At 40.1% G+C, this 22,310-nt stretch overlaps 2 protein-coding genes across 5 annotated transcripts in view; one reads left to right on the top strand and one right to left on the bottom strand.

Annotated features, from left to right (window-relative positions):
* The window catches only part of LOC136759148 (transcription initiation factor TFIID subunit 4), an 84,653-nt gene extending 77,302 nt beyond the window's left edge, over positions 1 to 7,351 (bottom strand). Inside the window, exon 1 of the mRNA XM_066714015.1 lies at positions 5,906 to 7,351. Within this exon, the coding sequence (XP_066570112.1) occupies positions 5,906 to 7,307 (1,402 nt within the window). The 5' untranslated portion in view covers positions 7,308 to 7,351. The remainder of the gene's footprint in view (positions 1 to 5,905) is intronic.
* Positions 7,352 to 8,887: 1,536 nt separating this feature from the next.
* Positions 8,888 to 21,745, top strand: lsm14ab (LSM14A mRNA processing body assembly factor b). Of its 4 annotated transcripts, none has more exons than XM_066714012.1 (11): positions 8,888 to 9,187; positions 11,926 to 12,089; positions 12,545 to 12,683; positions 13,365 to 13,484; positions 14,098 to 14,280; positions 14,741 to 14,821; positions 16,147 to 16,317; positions 16,958 to 17,129; positions 17,455 to 17,493; positions 17,743 to 17,983; positions 18,645 to 21,745. In XM_066714012.1, the coding sequence occupies exons 1-11, from the start codon at positions 9,067 to 9,069 to the stop codon at positions 18,663 to 18,665; spliced, it is 1,452 nt and encodes a 483-aa protein (XP_066570109.1). In that variant the 5' UTR covers positions 8,888 to 9,066; the 3' UTR covers positions 18,666 to 21,745. The 4 variants fall into 4 exon arrangements, with proteins under 4 accessions (XP_066570109.1, XP_066570108.1, XP_066570111.1 ...); XM_066714011.1 differs by having other exon boundaries at positions 8,889 to 9,187; positions 18,642 to 21,745; XM_066714014.1 differs by lacking the exon at positions 13,365 to 13,484 and having other exon boundaries at positions 8,889 to 9,187; positions 18,642 to 21,745.
* The last annotated feature ends 565 nt before the right edge of the window (positions 21,746 to 22,310 follow it).

The following is a 22,310-nucleotide window of genomic DNA, read 5'->3' as shown; positions in this document are numbered from 1 at the left end:
TGTGGCTTCACAAATGCTTTGCTGCATACCTCGGTTGTAACGAGTGCTTATTTCAGTCAAAGTTGCTCTTCTATCAGCTTGAATCAGTCGGCCCATTCTCCTCTGACCTCTAGCATCAACAAGGCATTTTCGCCCACAGGACTGCCGCATACTGGATGTTTTTCCCTTTTCACACCATTCTTTGTAAACCCTAGAAATGGCTGTGCGTGAAAATCCCAGTAACTGAGCAGATTGTGAAATACTCAGACCGGCCCGTCTGGCATCAACAACCATGCCACGCTCAAAATTGCTTAAATCACCTTTCTTTCCCATTCAGACATTCAGTTTGGAGTTCAGGAGATTGTCTTGACCAGGACCACACCCCTAAATGCATTGAAGCAACTGCCATGTGATTGGTTGGTTAGATAATTGCATTAATGAGAAATTGAACAGGTGTTCCTAATAATCCTTTAGGTGAGTGTATATATCACAGTGAACAAAGTGTGTGCACTGAGGGCCGAAGGCACATCTGGAGTGTAGACTGTATATTAGGTGGATAGGTATTTTAATATGCTTAATATATTTTGATTAAACTTTAACTTAAGATTTGCTTTGCATTAATCAAACAATTAAAAGCAATCTCTCCCTTATCTTACTTTTTATATATTTGTGTGACCAAGACAAGTCACTCTTTACCTGAACAAAAGAGGCCAACTACCTTTTATACTGCTATATTGAAGAGACAATATCTATTTACAGGTAATATTTTTGTATTTCCAATTAAATCAAATGCTGTGTATAGAAACTCTCTGGGGGGGGGGATAATTTTAACCCCCCACCTCCCTTTCGAATCTGTCATAACAGAGGTGTTATTTCTTAACATGCTATTATGTCCAACACTTTTTAGTAACAGAATATGAATTAGTGTTAAAGTATGTGCCTAGCTATGAAGATTAACCATGTTGTCATTGTTCTTGGGGAGAAAGAATGTTTAAAACAAAACAATTTGCATTGCATTAGAGTACACATTTATTTTGGCAAGATTATAAAATCCTTTCTTACAGCATATAAGCAAACAGGAAACTGACTTGTTTTTCTGTCTGAGAAACAGATGTAGATGAGTTTCACAACTGTCAAAGAAAGAACAATTTTTAATGTGTACACTAGGCCACTTTAGAGAGGTTTTCAATCCATATGTGAAATACCAATCACAGTTTTCATTTCGACTTGCCAAACCATCCTACAATTTGCAACAATATCACTGGTGGTACTAGACAAGCTTTAAAACATTTCAGGATCTTTAATGGCTAACTATTTTTTTTAGTAAAATAATTGGATGCTCAAATACCAGTAACAGCAGATGTTATTTCTGTATTTTTTAAGTCAAATTATTTGGAAAACCATTTCCTTTGGTTCATCTGCAAAAATGAATGTAAACTTAAATTAGTTCTGTATGTGTGTTATGTGTATATGTTTGTTCCTGTCTGATTCAAACCATTTTTCAAACCAGGAGCTAAATAAGTGTACAAAAATGTACAAATGAAAGTGAAAGAAGAAGAAAAAAAAAAGGCGGGCAGAAACACAAAGTGGCAGAGAAAGGAGAACAATAAGATAAATACAAATACAAAAATGTATATTATTTCCTGTTCAAACCACTAAATTATAGCAGTCCTCAGCTGTAAAAAAGCTTTCTGTTAAAGCATTGTGCCAGTTTAAAACCTTTAACAGCTGCACTAAACGTTATAGGTCACATTACATATGTTTTTTTTTTTCCCCCTTGAAAAAAACAAAAGAAACTACTGTTTCAAACTGTAAATACAACACTGGAAACCAGGGGGGTTAATACATCGATTAAAGGCTGCTATATTACAAGTAGTATGCAAAGCTGAGCGAGTGGTTTAAGGCTGCTTTTTAAGGCTTTGGAAGCATTACTATGATCAGAAGATGACTGTACAACTCAGAGCCCAAAAGCTGGGTACTCAAATGAATTTGCATGTAGTATTCTGATCAACAAAGCTTTGTCCCTGAAGTCAGTTTTCAAGACATCAACAAAGCAATTGCTTTACTCTAACTAGCTGCCATACAGGGATGCAACCCCTCCCTAGGGATGCAACTTCAAGTGCACTGCCATTTGACTTATACTTTAGCATAAATCAAGTTCAGTGAAAGTTCACCAAAGTAGTCCCCCCAGAACTCTGCAATTGTCTTTTCTGTAAGCTCTTACAGACAAGAAAAAGCTGATCTGAAAATGTAGTCAGTTGGCATCACCTACCAGGGTTGGGGTCAATTCCACTTTGTCAACTCCAATTGCCATTTTCAGATCCATTCCCAATTCCAATTCTTATTGCCATTGACATAATAGATTCTATTGAAATTGGAAGTTAATTGAAAAAAGAATTACAAACTGAACTGGACTTAAAAAACTGGAACTGACCCGAACAATGTCCACTGCTGGATAGTGCCATGGGATCTTTAATCACCACAGGCAGTCAAGACATCAGTATTCTCTGAAAGAGTGCACAATGTACAACAATGTCCCTGAGGTCCACAAAGAACAGGGTTACCTATTGGTCCAGTATTACACAATCCTGTATGTAAGAAGAAAATCATGCAAGGCATTACCCAAATGTTGTAGTTTCCACATTAAAATATGGAAGTGGAAGCATGAAGGTTTGGGATTGTTTTCAGAATTATGAAGTTAAACATAAGGTGCATGTGTAAAAGAACAATATCCCATTCATGTTATTGTGTAGCACCGTCAGGACAGCAAGGGTCAGATTGTCAACATTAATTTTCTATCATTCAATGTGTTGCACTATGGATGCATCATCTGTAAATTGTACTTCTTACCTAACATCTATGGTAACTCAATATTGAATACTACAGGGCACTGATCTGACATTCAGTTATTCTCTCACTTTAATTTTTTGATCAGGTGCTCCCTCAATCTTAGATAATTAAACGTTTAATCGTGCTTAACAAAACAGTTACATTGCATGCAAATTGCACTGTATATGAAACTACATTTCCCCCTTTTCAATGCAAATTCCCATACAATGGACAGTAAACTAACTGATGCTTGGCTGTGTCACTATACGTTGTGTTTTCCTTTGGACCTGTTGAAAGCTATGTTTAAATAAATAAAACATGATGATAAATGGGGGGTGAATGGGGAATGATGCTTTCTTTGTGGAGTCTGGTAAAGTTATCAAGAGACCTGAATGATATTTTAGAAATTACTTTGTAAACAAGTCGCTTTTGAAAAACACAGTTACTAACACAGTTATACTCCCAAGTATAATCACTACATACAGGTTAATAGTGTCATGGGAATAAACAAGGTAAAATGCCAGTTAAATCTGATTTTCTTGTGATATGGATAATAAACTCCAGCTAACGATTTTTTTTTATTATTAATTAATTAATTAATTAATTAATAAGTTTGTGCTTTCAAACTCTAGACCGTCTGAAATGAAATTGATTCTTGTTAAAACATGAAAGAGGCCCATCAAGTGCCGCAATCCTTAAGCATGAGCACTGCCATTTGGATTACAACTTCTAAAGTTAAGGCAGCCACTAAAAATGACTTTGATATATGAACAAGCTGCACTGTTGAGGAGCATAATTTCTGATCATTATTTCTATGTGTTCATCCAAAGATTGAGTTATGTTGTGAAGCTGGCACAGTCAGTGAATAATTGCCTAAATGAGCAAATTAAGCTGGTACACTTTACAGCAGACTGAGAACACTGAGAATGTTATCTGTTCAAAACAGACATACTGCTACAAAACAAAGATTTTACCCTGATAAACTTTTAATTATATTCTTAGCATTATGGCATTATGTCATTTTGCATGAAACTCATACCAAAAGCAGAGTGGTATTCTAATATATGTATTGTTTATAATGCAATGTAATACACTGTTTAATATTTGTCAGCTTCCCATGTGAGAAAACTTTAAACATTACTTTAAGCAGTATACATCTGCAAAGTTAAGGATTAGACGGAGATATAAATCAATCTTGTATGGAGAACTGTGCTTAACATTACTGAAAAAAGTGAAAGGGTGCACAGCAGACTAGATGTGAAGTGTATTGAAGCGAATATCATACATAGGACATTGAGAAAACTATACAGTCTAAACTAAAACACGTGTTCACCATAATTAAATTGAAAAGATAGTGTGTCAGGTGTGGAAAACATTGAAAAAGCCTGCTCCCAAAGCACAGGGTGACATTGCATTGCATTGCAGTATAGCCTGAGCTAATCTATAGCCACCTTTCACACTAGTATCCCCTAACCAGGTTACAGCACAGTGTCCAGCAGGTTGGGTACACATTTTCACACTACAGTATCAATAAGCGGGTTAGATCTACGGTCACTGAAGGAAGTCCACAGTCCGCAGTTCCTTGCTCTACTCGGGGCAGTGGTGGGTTGCTCTTGATCCGGGTCAACCCTCTTTCTACCTGTGCAAGTGCTTTCACATTAATGCCCAATCAGAATCTGGGTTGTTTAAAAATTGGTTAAATCCTGGGTTGGGGTATTAGTGTGAATGGGGCTTATGACCACCATGGCTGGGGGAAGTTGACTTCCATGTAAAGGTGAAATTTATCACTGGCCAGGTAGGTCCCTGCTACAGATGTTTTTTCCCCTTCAATTAAAGCATAATTTACAACAAAACCAAGGTAACCAAAAAGCGCACACCTTGAAAAACAAATAGCTGGCAATTCTGAATATCACAGAAATAAATCACAAGACTTTAAAGGAGGTATCTAGCTTAATGGACAAAAAAAAAGGCAAGCTTCCTATGTACAACTGCGGCATGACAGAGACTGTGAGTGTCACTGGGTTTTGTATAAAATGTTATTTTCTTATTCATGTATGTGTTAAGGTGTGAAGGATGCCTGCATCTTGGATTGAAAAAGTCTAATTAATTATAGGTTGTGCCTTACAAAACATCCTTGTATAAAATCACAGCATGAACTTTTTTGTGGCCAATTCTGTGCGTGGAGGGTTTTCATACCTAATCATTTAAAATGTAAGTGCCTTCTCAGTAAACAGCAATTAAGTTCAGTGAATACATAGTTATCCAGTTGTGTTTTCTATAAGATGCTAATGCTCAACTGCCCCTAGGCCCCTGTTTCCACTCCACACTGTACTGCCTTTAGTTTGAGGAGAAATTACTGTTACAGGTCTAGTATAGCACATTTGCAAACATTCCTTGTACATCTGCGTTAGTATTTATGCATAATACCTGGACATGTGTTTAAATTTTGAAAGCGTGCCAAGGATAAAATTGCTTAATTCTTTTTTTAAATAATCATGTTTTTAATTTTATTTGTATACATGTGCATTGCTTTTCTGAGTTTTTGTTTTGGGGGGGGGAATCTGGTTTGTTCACATGCACATTAAATTCACATGTAATTTGCAGACAGAGTGATCTCTGAACTTCTGACACTGACAGGCTGAACTAGTGAAAAGTGAGTGTTCATGACCTTGCCCTGCACTCTGCAAAAAAAGACCAACTACATCAGATTACAGTTGTGTATTGTAACATTAGTGATCAGTCTTTGGAGCTTCTCGAAAAGAAACGTAAAAATGCAAAGTGACGCAATTAAAATAGGCTGAGGGTGTCCCTACATGATCATAGGAATAGATCAAGTTTTGGAGAGGTGGGGAGCACGCCTACTATTTGTAATGAATATGTTTGAGCAGCGTCTGGGAATCAAAGTTACACAGACATTGGTGAATTAGCGAGTCAAACTGTCCAGCGCTGCTACCGTGCGTCACCAAAAGAATAATTAAAGAAAAAGAAATTGTAAATCTGCAGGCAGTGGGAGCAACATATGTGTCAGAGTTAAATACACACATACATGTGTGCTTGGCCCTGAATAAAATAGAAATGAAACTTTAATGGCACTTACCCTGGGGAATGGTAAATCCAGGAGGCAGCTGGATTGTAGTTTGCTGGGGTGGCCTCACCACCAGCTGCGGTGCCACTATCCTCTGGGTTGTCGCCACCCCGGCTCGAAGCGGCTGGGGCTGCGTGGTTGTGGTCATTACGGGGGCAGGCGACGGGATCCCGGGTCTGACGACACCGACAGTGGTGACCGCCGGCTGCGCCACGATGTTGACAGTCGGCTTCGGCGCGGCGGCGAGAGGAACCGGACTGCTGGCGGCGGGAACCGAGTTGGCCACCGAGCTCTGCGGCTGACTGGCGGAGGGGTTGACAACGGGAGCCGGTGAAGAGACGGGGTTTATTGAAGAATTGACCACGCAAGGCTGGCTGGCCATGATGATTTTAGACGGCGCTGGCGAGTCTGCTTTCGGGTTACTCGCATCCGCGCTCTTGCTGTGGTTTACCAGCTGCGCGACTGCAGCTGCGGGGGGACCTGTCCGAGCGCCCTGCTGGACCAAAGCCGACCCCGGCGTGCCGTTTCCATTTTGTGCAATGCTGGCGGTGATGTGAGTCGGGGGTCTCTGCAGGGCTATTGTGGGAGTCCCTGCCCCGTCTAAGGCCACCCCGGCTTGTGAGGCGGGGAAACCAGACTGGGATGCACTAAAAGCGGTTGTATTTGCACATGGTGCCACAGTCAAACTAGAGTTAACGACACTGCTACTGCTAGAGACCACATTGTTTACAACGTTATTGACCAGAGAAGCCGTGCCTGCTCCGGACGGGAAACTGACACCGGCAGGAGCAGCGGCATTGATGGGAGAGTTCACAGCAACTCCGCCGTTCCCGTTCAAACTCTGTATCCCTGCAGGAGCAGTCCTGATGGTGGAGGTGATGTGATTTTTTAGGGGATCTGTCGCTACGTTTGCTGCCCCTCCCGAGCCCAAAACACTGCCCCTGTTGCCAGGACTAATGCTGACCAGCGGAGGTGGCAAAGTTACCAGCCCAGGTGCAGACAGTGTTGTGATATTAGATGCTCCATGTGATTGCAAGCCGCTACTACTGGCGTTTACCGCGGTCCCAGAAGTGATGGAAGGTTCTTCGAAGGGCGGAATGGAACTAAGCGGAGACGGTATCACAGTTTTCCCGGAGCTAAGTGCTTTAGAGTTGGGTTCCTGATTTAGCCCAGCTTTATGTTGTCCTTGTTGTTGTTGCTGCTCTAGTATAGTGCCCACTTGGGCAGGTAGCATTCTTCCTAAGTGGTGATTGGCGGTGCCCGTGGCCCCAGCATTCCTGGTTTCGGTATGGGAAGCTGCTGGGTTGCTTTGGCCGGATAACTGCGACTCCAGAGAGCCCACTAGGTCGCTCACGGCTTTTTCATCCACCTCGGAGAAGAGCATATCTTCCAGAGGGTCGGAGGCGCCCGCCATCTTTGATCTCAGATCGCTGTCCAAATTTTAGTGTAGTCAGTACGCATGCGTGTTGCTGGGCATTGTGGGAATGGTCGTGACGTCAGAGCGCCAAAATTCATTCGCTCTGTCGGGGTTTGATTCATTTCACAGAGAGTGGTGCTCTTGAGCGGATGCCACATAGAATAGCAGAGACTGGTTATAACGGGAGAGTCAAGTCATGCGATACTATTGCTAGGAACAGGTAGTGTTTTCTGGTAAATAACGTTGCAAAGCTGACTTTGCTTTTATGTTACTTCCTAGCAGGAAGAAGAAGCTGCTCGTTCTCGTTTTTGTTGCAATAATTTAAAAGATCCTGACAGTTTAATACATATCTGAAAGTCGTACTTTCATTTGTTACTTATTAATTCATTTTAAATATATTGCTACGTGCACTTGATTATTAAATACGGTTATATACATTTACAGTACTACATTATCAAAAGCATTGGGACTACAGACAAATACCAGAAGGTAGCTGGTTCATAGTATTATATATGGCAGGGTGCAGTGCTGAGCCTGCCCCCCTTATGAGTACCGCAATCCTGCACAGCAGATCGATCCTGTATCCTCTTCCTGATTCATTATTCCAGTTTATCCCGGAGGTGTTCTCGGGGGTCGGGCCTCTGCAGGGCCTGAAATGTGTTCAACACTATTTTCCTTCAACTGCTGATCTACACTAATTATGAAGTGGAGTTATTGTAATGATACATGCACATGCTCACGCCATGAAAAGTATTTAATGCTGGCAGTACACTTTCATCCCACATATCCCAAAATGTACTGGCCTTCACCCGCCCTTAAAAATCAACCTCACAGAGCCTCTGGTACAATCCATTATATAAATATTGGCACTCTCTATCTTTGATAAGGTTATCAACCAATTTATTTACTGACAAACTATGTTAAACTATACCTATTTTTCAGTGAAGCCCTACCTTTAATCCATGCTAATGTACAATATTCTGCCAAATTAATTAAGATACACTGTTCTGTAGGTGTATAGTTTATTGTAAAACTATAACAGGGGAACCATTAATTGTTAATTTACAATGAAATATATATTGTTCTATAAAATAATACATATGAAATCATTGAGAAATACTGATCAGTAACATAACCAAGATGTATACTCCCATTTGATATGGATTATAGTTATTGTGCAAATGCAAGCAATCTTGTGTCAATGTAGTCAATATAAATAACTTAAATTGAGATATTTGTTATTTAACGTGTTATGAGTTGCATTTGCAGGACTGTAATGAACTGTAGTAAAGAAGGGCATGGTTCTGTAGATTTCATTTTTGTTTTACAAATACAACACAGTCAATCACTGCGCGGTTTCTTTTGGACATTTGTACAGTAGCGACGAGAGACACTCAATCCTAATTGACCTATTCTAAAACAGACATTTTCCAATTCTCAAATAAAATGTGTCTCGCCTGTAAGAAGGTTAAGCTTATAATTGAGTTGTTTATGTATTTAAATTGAATTCACCTCGCCTTCATAGGCTCGCCATGAAACCTCGCGAGAGTTGGTGGTCTGTGTATGTGTGACAACTTCCCAGCACCCCCCGCGGCCAGTGCGAAGGAAAATGACGGCGGCCATGTTGTTGTAGCAGCTTCGAAGAAGGGGAGACCAGAGTGAGAGGGAGAGAGAGCGCCAGAGACCCGAGGAAGGACTAGACTTTTCATCCACAGCCATCCGCTATCACAGGAGTCCCGCAGCTCCCGGAGACATCATGAGTGGGGGGACCCCGTATATCGGTAGCAAGATCAGCCTCATCTCGAAGGCCGAGATTCGCTACGAAGGGATTTTATACACTATCGACACCGAAAACTCGACCGTCGCACTCGCCAAAGGTAACTGGGGGTGGGGAGAAACCCGGAGCCCGCGTCGGGGAGCCCGGGGTAGAGTTCACCCACCGAGAGACGGGAGATGTGGAGCAAATAATACATTTAATGCCATTTAATACCTGGTCACTATTCGTTTGAAATCGCTCTGTTAAAGTTAGTAATTGAAACCAGCTTCCCTCGAATTAACTAGTTTTCTTTGTTATTCCAGTTTCATTTTTGAAACGTGTTTTCTCCACACGCGCAGATCACCTTTATGAATAAAAAAACATCGTAACCACTGCAAGTTTGAATATAAACAGATTTCCTGGATATAACTGGATAACAAAAGCGGGTTGCATAATTCAAAATGGGAAGCGTGTAATGTAGTAGCCAGTGCCAGTAGTTGGGGTGATTGTAAATAAAGCTTTCATGATTATTGAAAAACAAAATTAAAATGGTTTAGTTGCTTCTCTGGTACTGACGGGCACTTGGTTGTTAATTTGTACTGAAGCGCTGACATAATTACGCAGCATGCGTGGTCTTTCTTTGTTTACTTATTGCTTTCTCATTAGATGGGCAGTTTAAGTAGGCCTGAAACATCGAAGTGTCTAATTTATCCAACTTGACGAAACTAAAATGGCGGTAAACATTTTAAAATCATACTGTAGGAAACCGTGTGCACTCAGTTGCACGCAGGTGTCGTCTAAACCGGGGGAAAGCGCAGTTTGGGTCGCCGGGGCTGGGTTTTGCTCAGCCCTTGGGCTCGCTGGGTCAGGAGAAGCCACGTCGTTCCCGGGGGAAGTGCGGGACCCAGCCCGGGCAGCTCGGCAGGGCGCTGGGTGAAATCGATGTGCCAAGGCTGACATTTATTTTGCTTGTTGTAGTAAAACTTCAGTGACAGTCTCGTAAGACCCGGCTGTTTCCCCCACTAGTGTCATTATGTAATAGGCCGTTAGGGTGCAACGTTAGAGGATTTACTTTTAATCACCGGGGAAGAACGTAAGCAGTTTTTCATCCCCGCCAGTATCAGTTTCCCAAGTTGCATATGCTGATATTATCCGTAATGGGTCGACTTGCAAAAAGCGACAGCAAGAAGTCTCTCATACCTAAATCTTATATATGAAAACAAGCATGTCAAGTAGTAAATATACTGGCGTTTATTTTTTGACGTTTTGTGACCTTTGCTCTGATACCATTCATTCGCCTTGCACTGCCTTAACATCGCCGGTGTAATTAATACTGTTTTTAACATTTGCATCCAAGTAAGCGAACCGTTACATAAAAGATGGGAAGATGAAATAATAATCTTTCCAGGCGTGACATGGAAATGAGAAGCTATAGATCGAAACGTCTAGGGTTCATCCAGCAGTGAATCGATATTATCTGATGGGTATTTGTGTTTCCATAATATTAAAGTAGGCTCATTTAAAATGCATGATTTTGCATTTGTTCATTGAGTCTTTCGCTTTCTGGGATTTTTATATTATGCTCTGTATTCATTTCAGTAGCACACACAGGCCTAATACAGGTTTGCTTTAAAATACCGTAGAGATACAAGCAAAAATAATTAAAAACGATACATATCTGAACAGCACAGGCATTTGTGTAAGGTCATTTTTTTCCCATATGGAATCCTACTCTGAAACCAAATCATCCCATTTTTGTTGTATTGTGTAGAGTCCATGCAAATCTGATATTTTAAATATAAGTACCTTCCAAAGATTGACTCAGACCATTTCTCCCATGTCCCAGTATGAGTAACTGTTTTATAAGTTAAGAAAAGCCTGCCCTGATGAAAGCTTGCTATTAAGCTGTTCAAATTTATTTTTTTATTTTTTCATAACATCTAATCTGACCTTGTGCCAGGCTCTCTTGAACTAATCCTAAGCATGCCATTTAAGTTATGTAATGATAATGGTATATATGGTAAGTATAACTTGTATTTAAGTAGTCTTCAAGAAAGCTAATGCCTTGAATTGTGTATTTTACAATTCCGATTCATAGTGAATCCCTATCTGAAGAACCCTGCAATTTTCACCACATCACTAAAGTTAATTATTCGCTACATTGTTCCAGCTGGCAACAAGACGTGACTTAAGATTGTAATGAATTACGTAATCAGAAGAAAACATTTCAATCCTGAACATATGAACCCAAACTAACATTTGGGGAAGGATCACCTTCAATTTCCACTTCTTATAATTCCTTTCTAGTTTACATAGGCAGTTATAACAGACCTTGCATGTAACATTGAGGTTGAGATACAGCCATTCATAATGAGACCATGTATAGTAAGAAGGCTACATTTGAAGAAGAAAATTCGAGAGGTTTTAAATTAGGATAATGTGAGGCTGCTTCTAATATTGACAATGGTGAATCAGTTTCCCATTTAGTAAAATCAGTTGCTTTATAGATATATTTTTTTTGCTCATATAACAATTATACAACGAGCAGATGGACTTCCAAAGTGGCCTTGAACAAAGGCATCACTCAAATCAAAATAACGTAGCTTTCTTGTCAGAGAAATAGGATATTGCTACTTAAATGTATAGTTGCTTTTTGTAAGTTAAATTGACTTCATTCTACACCAATTACCTGTATGTAGAAAGTGTAGGTTACATCTCTAACAGTGTTTTTTCTGTGTGTAAGTATATGCCATTGTACAGGCCTTTGTTTGACCACAGTTGCATGTTTTTTAGCTGCATTGTAAATTGTCAAATTAAATGTACTAGTCCAGGTTTTTTAACTTAATATTTCTCCCTCAGTGCGATCTTTTGGCACTGAAGATCGTCCCACGGACAGGCCTATAGCACCACGAGATGAGGTTTTTGAGTATATCATCTTTCGGGGCAGCGACATCAAAGACCTCACTGTCTGCGAGCCCCCCAAACCACAGTGCTCTCTTCCTCAGGATCCTGCTATCGTCCAGGTAAAGAAAGTTTAAATTCTGTGAAGTAACTCGATTCAACTGAACTGAATCAGTGTTTAATCATCTCTGGGAAGATGTAATTGATAGATGTATTGCCGATTTTAATATTTGCTAAACAAAATTAATCTTCCGTTAACTTTCATTCAAATGAAGAATGTGATTACTGTTCAACTGTAATGTGCCTAATTACTCATTTGTACTGTTTATGCAGAAGACTAGACTGCCATTTATTTTGCCAGTTGCTTTAAAATCCTTTGAGAACTTAAGTACCAGAAATTATTTTTCTGCTACAAGATTATGCGTTGGAATTTTTTTCATGAAAAAGGTGGTTCATCTTATTGCAAATTTAAGTTTGGGAATAAGGACGAATTCAATTCTGGCTAAACACCATCTTCAAGTTCTGTGGGTTTTGTGATTTATGTGTGCGCTAACATTAACTTTTTTTGTGTGGCCAGTCATCCTTGGGTTCCTCCCCTGCTGCGTCATTCCAGTCTGTGGGCTCCTATGCCCCTTTCAGCAGGGGCCCAGTTTCCGGATACAGCCAGTTCACCCCCAGCCCCCTGGTCAGCCAACAATTTGGTGCCGTAGGAGTGGGTATGTATCTTCTCCCATTCCAAAGGATAAAAGTTGTGGGTTGGCAGCTGTATTTTCAAGATGCATTTTTTTTAAATGGGGAGTGTTTTTCCCAGTGCAGCTCATAATGTTTGCTAACATGTAATAGAATAGATAAAATTAGTGTTATGGCCTTTGGAGTAAAACACAATTTTCTTGGATCAAGCTGACTGTTCATCAAATCAGTTTTTGTGATGGGGCTTGCTGTTCTCATGTGTCTTTACAGGCGCTACAATAAACTGCAGGCTGGTTTTGAACCCTAAATTTCCATCTGAAAAAGATACTTGGGCAAGTTTGTTGGAGGAAATTGATTGTTACAACAATGGCAATACTTTTTTCTAATGGTATATTAATAACTATCCTAAAGGAAATTGCAGGGGTCTGGACTGTGAGTTATAACCTGTAATACAATTTGTGAATTCAACGCTTAACTTGAATTCCTGAAAGAAAATACAAATAAAAACCTTTCCCTGACTTGCTTATAAGCTAGTCTGTCATTTCTGAGGCAGGAATTTTTCACCCAAATGGTTCCTGGTGATTTATTACATTTTTGTAATCTAACCACTTGAAATTGTATTGGCCATGACTGGGAGCAGAGATTTTAATAGCATGTGTGAAGAGCCAATGCCCACACCTCTAAACCTTCTGTTCCTTTCTACACAGGAAGCTCTCTGACCTCCTTTGGTAAAGATACAAGCACCCCTCCATCCCTGTCCCAGAGCAATACAATTGGTTCTGCTTTTTCCACTGACACACGCTTACTGAAAACACAGTTGCTTCAAGGTAAAGACTTCATGCAAAAACTGATTTGTTTTGCAATTAAAATGCTTTCTATTCAACATTGGAGTTGCAGCAGATTAATAACACAATGTAAACTTTTAAATTAATAAAAGTACAGATTCCCTTGCATTTACTGTAGGCAGTAGTGCTTTGTTTTGAAGGTCATGAAAGTTTTCCTTTGACAGTTTGTGCCTTTGAACATCTGATAGTTTTGTTTGTCCTATCCTTTTTTCATTCTTCCCATATAAGAACATGTAACAGATGCAGTCTCCACTGTTTCAAATTGCCATTTCTGATGTTGCACAAACTCAGACATAGCTGACAAGAATTAGTCAAACACCTCTGTAACAAGCAGGTTTAGGTCTTTCCAAAGCCTTTTGAAGTGATGCATTCAGAGGTTCTGTAGACCATTTATTCTCCTGTGCATGATAGTTTTAATTTGCATGTTTAATTTGAAAAGCCCACATGTTAAATCATTAAAGAAATTGAAACCATCTGAGTGAAGTTTGTGATGCGACTGATTTGACGGTTCTCAGCCCGAGACCCCACCCTCCCCTATCAATGCCGTTAAAGAACTACATGATGGTGCAGCCATAAAGTTCCCCACCTTTTTCAGGTCGTTCCAGTCCCCAACTGGACCCCCTGAGGAAAAGCCCCACCCTGGAGCAGGCAGTCCAGACTGCCCCCACGTCCGGCCCGGCACCCACTGCTTCCCTAGGCCGCAGGAGCCCCGCCCCGGCCAGACCCATACCATCATCCGCCAATCAGAAAGCAGCTGAACTCCAGGAGCAGAGGAGGGGTAAGGGAATCTGACTCCAGCCTAATTACGCACACAGTATACACTGAGTGTCAAATTTCAAACCTGAATTCAATCATTCGTCCAGTTCCAACTTTGTAGTTTTGCACATATTAAAGCTGAGCTCCTGTACTGGCAGCCCCATTTTAATTGTCCACTGCCCAGCTGCACAGAAGGCAGTCTATTGCTTGTTCCAGCAGTGGACTGAGGTAAAGTGATGGCCTCAAAGACTTCAATAGTCATTGTAACATGGCTGATGTTACATGTTAGGTATTGCCCTGAGGTCACCCTGACAGCTCATTTGTTTCTACCTACTAAGTGAAATAGTCCTCCCCTTAGAGTTACACACAGGGCAATTAAAGTTGTCAGTGATGCTTGTATTGATTTTGAAATGCCTCCTACTTATGAAGTATGTATGGTAACCACTGTACACAGAAAACATTAAAGTAATGTAACTTCACAGGTACAGATGTGCAAAAAATGCCAAGACCAGATGCAGAACAAATCAGAAATGAGAACAGGGAGGCTGCCAAACGGCAAGCAGGTATGTCAGCCTCAAGCATGGCATTGACGTGTTTTTGATAGAGCAGCCATAGCTATACAGGGCCTGAATTTCAGTGTGAGATGGTAAGAATCGCGCTTCTCCATCTTGTTCCTGCGTTTCTGCGAAATTGCTTATATTGGTTGCGATCTTGTATCTTTGCCATTGATGTGCGTTCTGTTCATACCTGCTCTGTGCATGAGGTCACAGGAGGTTCCTACAGAAAAGCCTTCTCTAAACCCAGCTGTGCAGAGAAGCGTGTCGCACAACGATGGAACAACACAACTAGTGCCTCGTTTCTGCTGCCGAAGTGCCAAGCCCAGGTGCAGTGCTAGTGTTTTGTGAAAACATACCACTATCAGAAGTCATCGCCTGCTCTAGGAGGTCCTAGAGGGATTGTGGGACAGCAGTTTTGTTGCCGTAGCTTTTGTTCATATAATGCAGCCTACATTTTGCTTGAACAATTTTAAATAATTGTGATAACTGATTGTGATAAAGATTTTCTGCAGTTTTGCTTGTAATCTTTAGTCCATGTACATTTTAATTGATTAGACATGCACTAATCAGCTTTTGTATACAACACTATAAACCTTTCTTAGATAGGCTTGACCTGTGTAAAAAAATTATTCAAATGCAAATGATTGATGGAACGTATAATTATGCATTTTAGTAATGCAAGAACAAAAGGCTAACGTGATGTCTGAGTAACAGTACTAAAAGTTGTAGTATTGTGTAGACATCACATCACAAACCTTAATTTCTTTATCCCACAAATGCAATTTTATCGTGCCACATAGCTGTCATATCTACATTTCCAGCCAGAAAGATCCCCCAAGCTGACGAGCCACCCCATTGAACGACAACTGTGACTGCCCCGTTCACAACCCTCCTCCCCCTCCAACTCGACCTTCCACTAGCACCCCTCTACTATTTTGGAATCTCCCCATTTACTAAGGCATGGGGGAAATCACGCCCCTCGCAAAAAATGAAATTCAAGCCCTTCTATAGCTTATCGGTGGAACTAAATTAACTAGAGGAATGGAGGAAGAGATTGTTTTAATGAAACACTTTCTCATGGTGGGTAGATGGCAGATCCTTATTTTAGTTTAAATACTGTTTTGTTGAAGCTAATCCTAAGGTTATATCCAATGTTTACGTACATTACCAGTTTATTACACTCGGATCACAACTTTATCGGTCTATTCTTTGAAGTGCTTTGGGTCTCGTGTGTCCCATGACTGTGTCCAGTTATAATGCTCTTTAGAGGGTCTGATTTTCAGTCAGACCTGATCTTCAGGAGTCATCAGTTTTGATCCCTTCTTCCACAGGACCTCCTTCTGCTCGGCGCGGACGTGGGGGTCACCGTGGCAGGGGCCGCTTTGGGGTCCGGAGAGACAGCCCCATGAAGTTTGAGAAAGACTTTGACTTCGAGAGTGCTAATGCCCAGTTCAATAAAGAGGAGATTGACAGGGAATTCCAGACAAAACTGAAGCTTAAAGGTACATTTTTTTTACTTATTAGGAGGAATTGTAAAGCTCTGCATTCAGTCTCCACAGGGGGTGTGTGGAAGTTTGTATTGTTTTATAGAATTATAAGGTTTTAGAACATTTTACAGAATCCGAGTTTACTAGTAGAACTCAATTCTGAATTCAGCTGAAAGGAAGGGTCTATGAAATGACCCTCATTACCAATTGTTACCATTTCTACTCTCCAGCTGATCTGTTGTAATTGGGGTGAAGGTGGGTTTTTACATACAGGTGATCTGTTCAGCATTCTTGACATGGAGCTTGTACATCACATCAGAGTTTGTATACGTTTGCATATGAAAATCGTTCTGATCACTGAATGCTATACATTTGTTACACAAACCTGTTTTAGTCAGTGCGGAGAAGCACCAGCAAACACTCATCCTTAGCCTCACTGCTTCAACCTAGCCATCAATGGTCTGATGCATTTTTGGGGAATCATTCTATAAATTGGCCTCAATATTGAGCTGGTATGACTTCTATCTCAATGTAATCTTTCTACATGCTTTTGTAGTGTTTCGGAATTTAAAGGTCTTTCTGGTGTTTTAAAGTGACGTTTTTGCAATTAAAATGACTTTTAGTGACTTTTGTTTGTTTTTCCGTGTCTTTATAGACGATAAACCTGAAAAGCCAGAGAAAGCGGTCAATGGAGAGGATAAGGGCGACTCGGGGGTTGAGACTCAGAACAGTGAAGGCAATGCGGATGAGGAAGATCCGCTGGGACCCAACTGCTACTACGACAAATCCAAGTCCTTCTTTGACAACATCTCCTGTGACGATACCAGGTAAGACTTTAAAAAAGTGTAATGAACAGCAACACTTCTGCTAAACATGAAACGTTTAAAATTCATGGGTTAGAGTTTTGCTTTTGTCTTGCTTCATAATTCTCATTCTACTGTATGGGGTATAAACATTTTTCATGGTTGGTTCATTCAGTTATTTTAAAAATGGCCTGTAGACAAACTAAAATGTAGAATTACATTTCCAATGACTTGATGACAGTTGAAATTCGATTTCTCTGGTAGAAAATCCATACCAGGTGCTTTTGATGTGCTTCCTGTTGATGAATGTTTTAATGCAGATAAAACAGTTCTTGCTTTTTTATTTTAGGAAAGCTGCAGAAAAAGCTGGAGTTTCAGCATTCCCGAGGTGAGTTCTGGTAGTTCACCTTAAGAGAATGAGTTTCTTCCCCAGATTTTGTATTTCCCAATAGTGCCAAATCGATCCCTAAATCCCATTGTATCTGGTTGCCTGAGAAACCCTATGCCACCAGTGCTGTGGATGTGCTTTGTTAGAATCTGAAAATACTCCCCATCGTGCTGATCTCTGGGTTTCTCTGTACTGTACTGTACTGTACTGTGCACTGCATTGAATACGACGGGCTTGTGGTTCTTGCAGAGAGAGGAGGCAGACCTGGGCAGAGGAGCGGCGGATGAACGCAGAGACCTTCGGCATCCCACTGCGCCACGGTCGGGGCCGCGGTGGATACCGGGGCCGAGGCGGCATGGGCTTCCGTGGCGGCAGGGGCCGCAGCGGGGGACGGGGGAGTTTTGGCCCTCCACGCGGAGGAGGAGGCGCCTTCCGGGGTGGCTTCAGAGGAGGACGGGGCGGCAGGGAGTTCTCAGACTTTGAATACAGGGTAACTGTTTCCAAACCGTGATTCCGACTGTTAGTCATAGGTTCCACATATCCCCAGTTTGAAAATCTCGGGCCAAGTTTGTGCCAGGATAGGACAGGCAGAGATGGATAGGCTAAGAAGAGACAAACATGGCTTTTCTGCTGCAGTCCATTTTTCCAGTTTTTGCAGTCCAAGTCTTTGTTCATATTAATTCTAAAGTATGGAAATGGATTGCAGCAACATGTGTAATGTGAATAACATACTGGATAACATAATGGATGTCTTGCAATGGCATGGCTTTAGTTGCCTCCCCTTTAGTAAGGGTCCTCTGGTGACTCCAGCATTGACAGTCTATAAAACTGGGCAGGCAATTTAAACAGTCTTCTGCCTGGCACTTAAAAGACACTATTTGTGTTTGTGCTGTAAAAAGATGGAACTGGTGTGTAACCTCCATGGTTTGAGCCAGATTTTCATTTAAATTGAGTTGGTGTATCAGTGTAGTTAGAGGCTGTTTCTCCATGTGTATACTGTATTTGCATATAAGATGTATCTGACTCTTCTTGGCCTTTAAATATAAGGTTGAATGTTCTGAAGCAATACAGTATACTCTTGAAAACATGGTTAAGCTTTTTGTTAATATGAAAATGCTTGTTTTAATTTACCTTTTATTTCTTTTCAGAAGGACAATAAAGTGGCTGCATAGGAGGCCAGGAAGACTGATCCAAAAAGAAATGTAGCTCTTCATGGTCCAGAAAATGTTTAGGTTTCAACTTTTGACAGAAGAATGAATAAACATACTTGCTGTATATTTGTCACCAGCACTGGGGTAGACTGCTTGACTTCAAAGGGTGTAATGCAGTTTTTTTTGTTTTGTTTTTTTTCCTTTAAAAAAAAAAAAAAAAAATCTAAAACGATCTTGGAAATCTTAAGCTATGTTTTGGAATATCAGCAGAAGGATGAGACAATTTATGTATAGATAAACGTACTTCAATGGATCTATTCAGTATTTTTGCATCAATATTGAGGTTTTTTTCTTACTAAAACAATGTATTTGATAACGTTCTGTTAGGTGTAAAGATGTATGCAGATGCCCGCTGATACTGTGATGAGAGTACTTTGATCACTGAAATAGCTTTATTTTTTGGATATATCCTGTAATGTACCTTAGAAGCACCAAATTCCTGTATATAGCCAGTTGGGTTCCAGTTACTGCTTTCTACAGTTTCTTTCCACTTCACATATCTTTATACCCTGTTTATTCCCAACTTTAAACTGCCTGCTGTATTTTGCCGAGTATCCCTGTTTTGAAATACTCTGGTTTTTACACTTTGCAGTTTCAATATTAATGGGTATGTCAGTCCCATGTGGTTTCCACATTCGGACATGGTCTAGGCGTCATAGTGAGTAGACATTACAAAGTAAGTGCTGGTGTGGCGAGGTGAATGCAAGATACTGAAGTTCTTGTTTCTATTCTGGCTTTACTGTTTTGGTGTAGCTAGTCTCTGCGAAGCCCCGGCTAAGGCTCATTCACACTGGAAGCTTGTAAATTGAGATCTACTTTGCAGTCTCTGGAAGCAGGACCCTTTTCTTTTTTAACTTCGTTGTGCAGAACACATTGGCATTAACTTTCCCAATGCCGTTTCAGGTCTTTCACAGGATCAGAAATGCTGAATGTATTTACTTTCCTGAGTGAACTATTATTCATTTCAGATAACATTTTATTCTGCCCCAAAGGGTGGTACCTTGAGCACATCCCCTCCAGTCTTCTAAAGAGCAACTCTTAACCTTGTTTACTGCAGGTGGTTTGAAGCAGTAGTATGTTTTTGATAACTAAAGCCTAATAGTGCCAATAGCAGTGGTGTGTGGTGGTGGTGGTGGTGGTGGTTTGTTAAAGTTTTCACCCATCTGTAACTAGTCCTGAAATCTGCACCCCAACCCCAACTAGGTTTATTCCAAGAAGGCTACATGCTTTTTTGATTTATTATTATTTTTTAAACTTGCCTCATGAGTTTTTAATTCTGATTTAGAAAATTTGGAAATCTGTTACACACGTTGTAGAAATGTGAGCGTTATCAAGTACATGCTGATCCAGTAGAGATCCGGTAAGAGAACAGGCATGATGAATGGCTTTTGTGAAAAGTGGAATCATTTCAGATGTGGAAGGATATAGACTTGAGATTGAATAGTGCATGATGCATCTGGTCACATTACCAGCAGTGCTTCGATAGTACTTAAGTCAAAATCTTTTGTTTAAGAAACTGTAAGGGAGAGACGGAAGTGAAAAAGTTGATAAAACCCATAACATTGCTTGAACTGCAGCATCTTTGAGTTTCTAGAAGAAAAGGAACTAAGAACGTCTAGCTGAAATGTATTCAATTGCACTTTAAAGAATAGTACTGATTTATTAAACTGACTGCCATGTTGTAGAGTGCTGAATTCCCTAAGCATTATTTTGTATTTACATCTTGAAGAGATGATTAAGGAATAAAGCCGGTGCTAATTGTGTCCTGCACTACCTGTAGTATCCTTTGTGAATGGGCCTTGGGAGCTGCAGTTCAACACACGCATTGCATTTAAGGCTTTAGGTTTTAATGTTAATATGTAAAGGTTCCAGTAGTTGGTATTGCTTCCTAAAGTTCACTTCTAGTAAGTATTAATAGTTAACACAGGTGAACGGATACCACAGCTCTCATTTAGCCAGATTTTGTGCACTTGCCCCTTTTGTACATAGAGGGGAGACTGTGGTACAATACAGGATTTTCCCCAAATAAGGATAGGTCAGACTTTATAAAAAGTCTCTAACTTTAAAAACAAATTTAGTTGGAAGCTTTTTTTCCCATGGGATCGGAAAATGCTGCATAACAGGACTTCATATTTGTCATGTCTTATAAAATGATACAAACCTTTTGTGATTTTGTCTTTGTTACAATTTTACATACTGTACACATACTACATAGATCTGTTGTTCTCTACAGGAAAAGTCCCCTTTATATTTGCAGGTGCCCATTTTAATTTTTTGGTGAAATTGAATCAAGCACTGTCCTCTGAAGTGCTATGTCTAGTAACTGAGTTCTTAAGTGATTATATATTTTAATATGATTTTGTAGTTTACAAAGGCCGTTGGGTTAAAAAAGGGATCCAAAGATTTAAAAAAAATAAAGGAATCGATTTTATTGGTCTCATTTCACATTGTCCTCAAAGTTGGCTCTGTACTGGGGATAAATGTATTGTGGTTGGCTGCTCACTGGAAGGAAAAAAATATTTAATTAATAAAATTCATTTAGAAAAGAAAATATCAATAGGTTATTTAAAGCACTACAAGGAAAACCTCTTCTAGGTAAGAGGGGACAAATAGGGCAGCTAGTAATAAGAGCAATGTCCAATAGTTTAATGTACAGTTTGACTGGAGCTTGTAGTGAATACACAGAACACTGCATGATAACCATGCCTTGTGAGAAGCCACAAAATCATGACACTGAACAACTTGGACTCTCGTTTTTGTTCATTTCTTGAGAAGAGGCAGTTCCTGTAATGTGTTGCAATAACTATATTACTGAAATTTCCCATGCGAATTTAAGAAAGGAAAAAAAATGTACATAATACCAAAATGCTGTATGCTGTGAAGGTTTAATTATATTAGTTACTCCTTCTTAACCTCTGGAATAATAGCCAGATGTTTTGGTGTTCACAACTTGAGCAATTTAACAGCATGGTGTACTTTCAGTGTGCCTCGCCATACAGTGAGGTTTTTATTCAATGCTAAGAATAAACAGTTGTTCAATATGTTGGTCTGTGTTTTATTTTATTTTCAATACAGTGCAGTTTGCATTTTTTTTTCCAGTTCTTGAAGTACCCAAGAACCAAGACCTCTATTGTAACATTAAAGGAAGCAACTTTCAGTAGCTTTAAAGCTATACATCTTGGTGGCCTCAGACTGTGGCATTTCATACGTATGATTAATGGCAAGAATTTACTCAACCAAAATGTACAGGGTACTACATTGATTTTGCAGCCTCATCTATTAACTAGAGCTAGCTTTGGAGCAGGCTAGTTTTGCTGTAACAGAATATATTTGTAGTTCGGTTTTAAAGTTTATTTCCCTCTGTATGTTTGTTTTAGAGCTTTTAATTGTCTTTGTTTTGTTAATTAAAACTCAATAAAAAAAAAAATCTTGAAATGGTCGAACTCTTTTTTTTCAGGTTCCAGTGCTTTTAGTAACTCATGCATTAATAAGTCCGGGCGTTGGGAAGAACTAAAGAGCCAGTTCAAGGAAGCAGCGCGTCACGTACATAGAAATACAGTAGTTTTAAAGGCATTGCTCTCCAAGTAGGATGAGTGTATTTTGTAG

Source organism: Amia ocellicauda, chromosome 9, assembly GCF_036373705.1.
Source record: "Amia ocellicauda isolate fAmiCal2 chromosome 9, fAmiCal2.hap1, whole genome shotgun sequence".
Lineage (NCBI taxonomy): Eukaryota > Metazoa > Chordata > Actinopteri > Amiiformes > Amiidae > Amia > Amia ocellicauda.
Note: the sequence above shows the minus strand (reverse complement) of the source record. Positions and strands in the feature narration are given on the sequence as shown.

What these genes read in the sequence shown, in the direction of transcription:
- lsm14ab (XM_066714011.1), top strand. Translation starts at nt 9,067, where the DNA reads ATGAGTGGGGGGACCCCGTATATCGGTAGCAAGATCAGCCTCATCTCG. An exon ending in AGGATCCTGCTATCGTCCAG is followed by an intron (nt 12,090 to 12,544) that starts GTAAAGAAAGTT and finishes TTGTGTGGCCAG; the next exon opens with TCATCCTTGGGTTCCTCCCC. An exon ending in ACTCCAGGAGCAGAGGAGGG is followed by an intron (nt 14,281 to 14,740) that starts GTAAGGGAATCT and finishes GTAACTTCACAG; the next exon opens with GTACAGATGTGCAAAAAATG.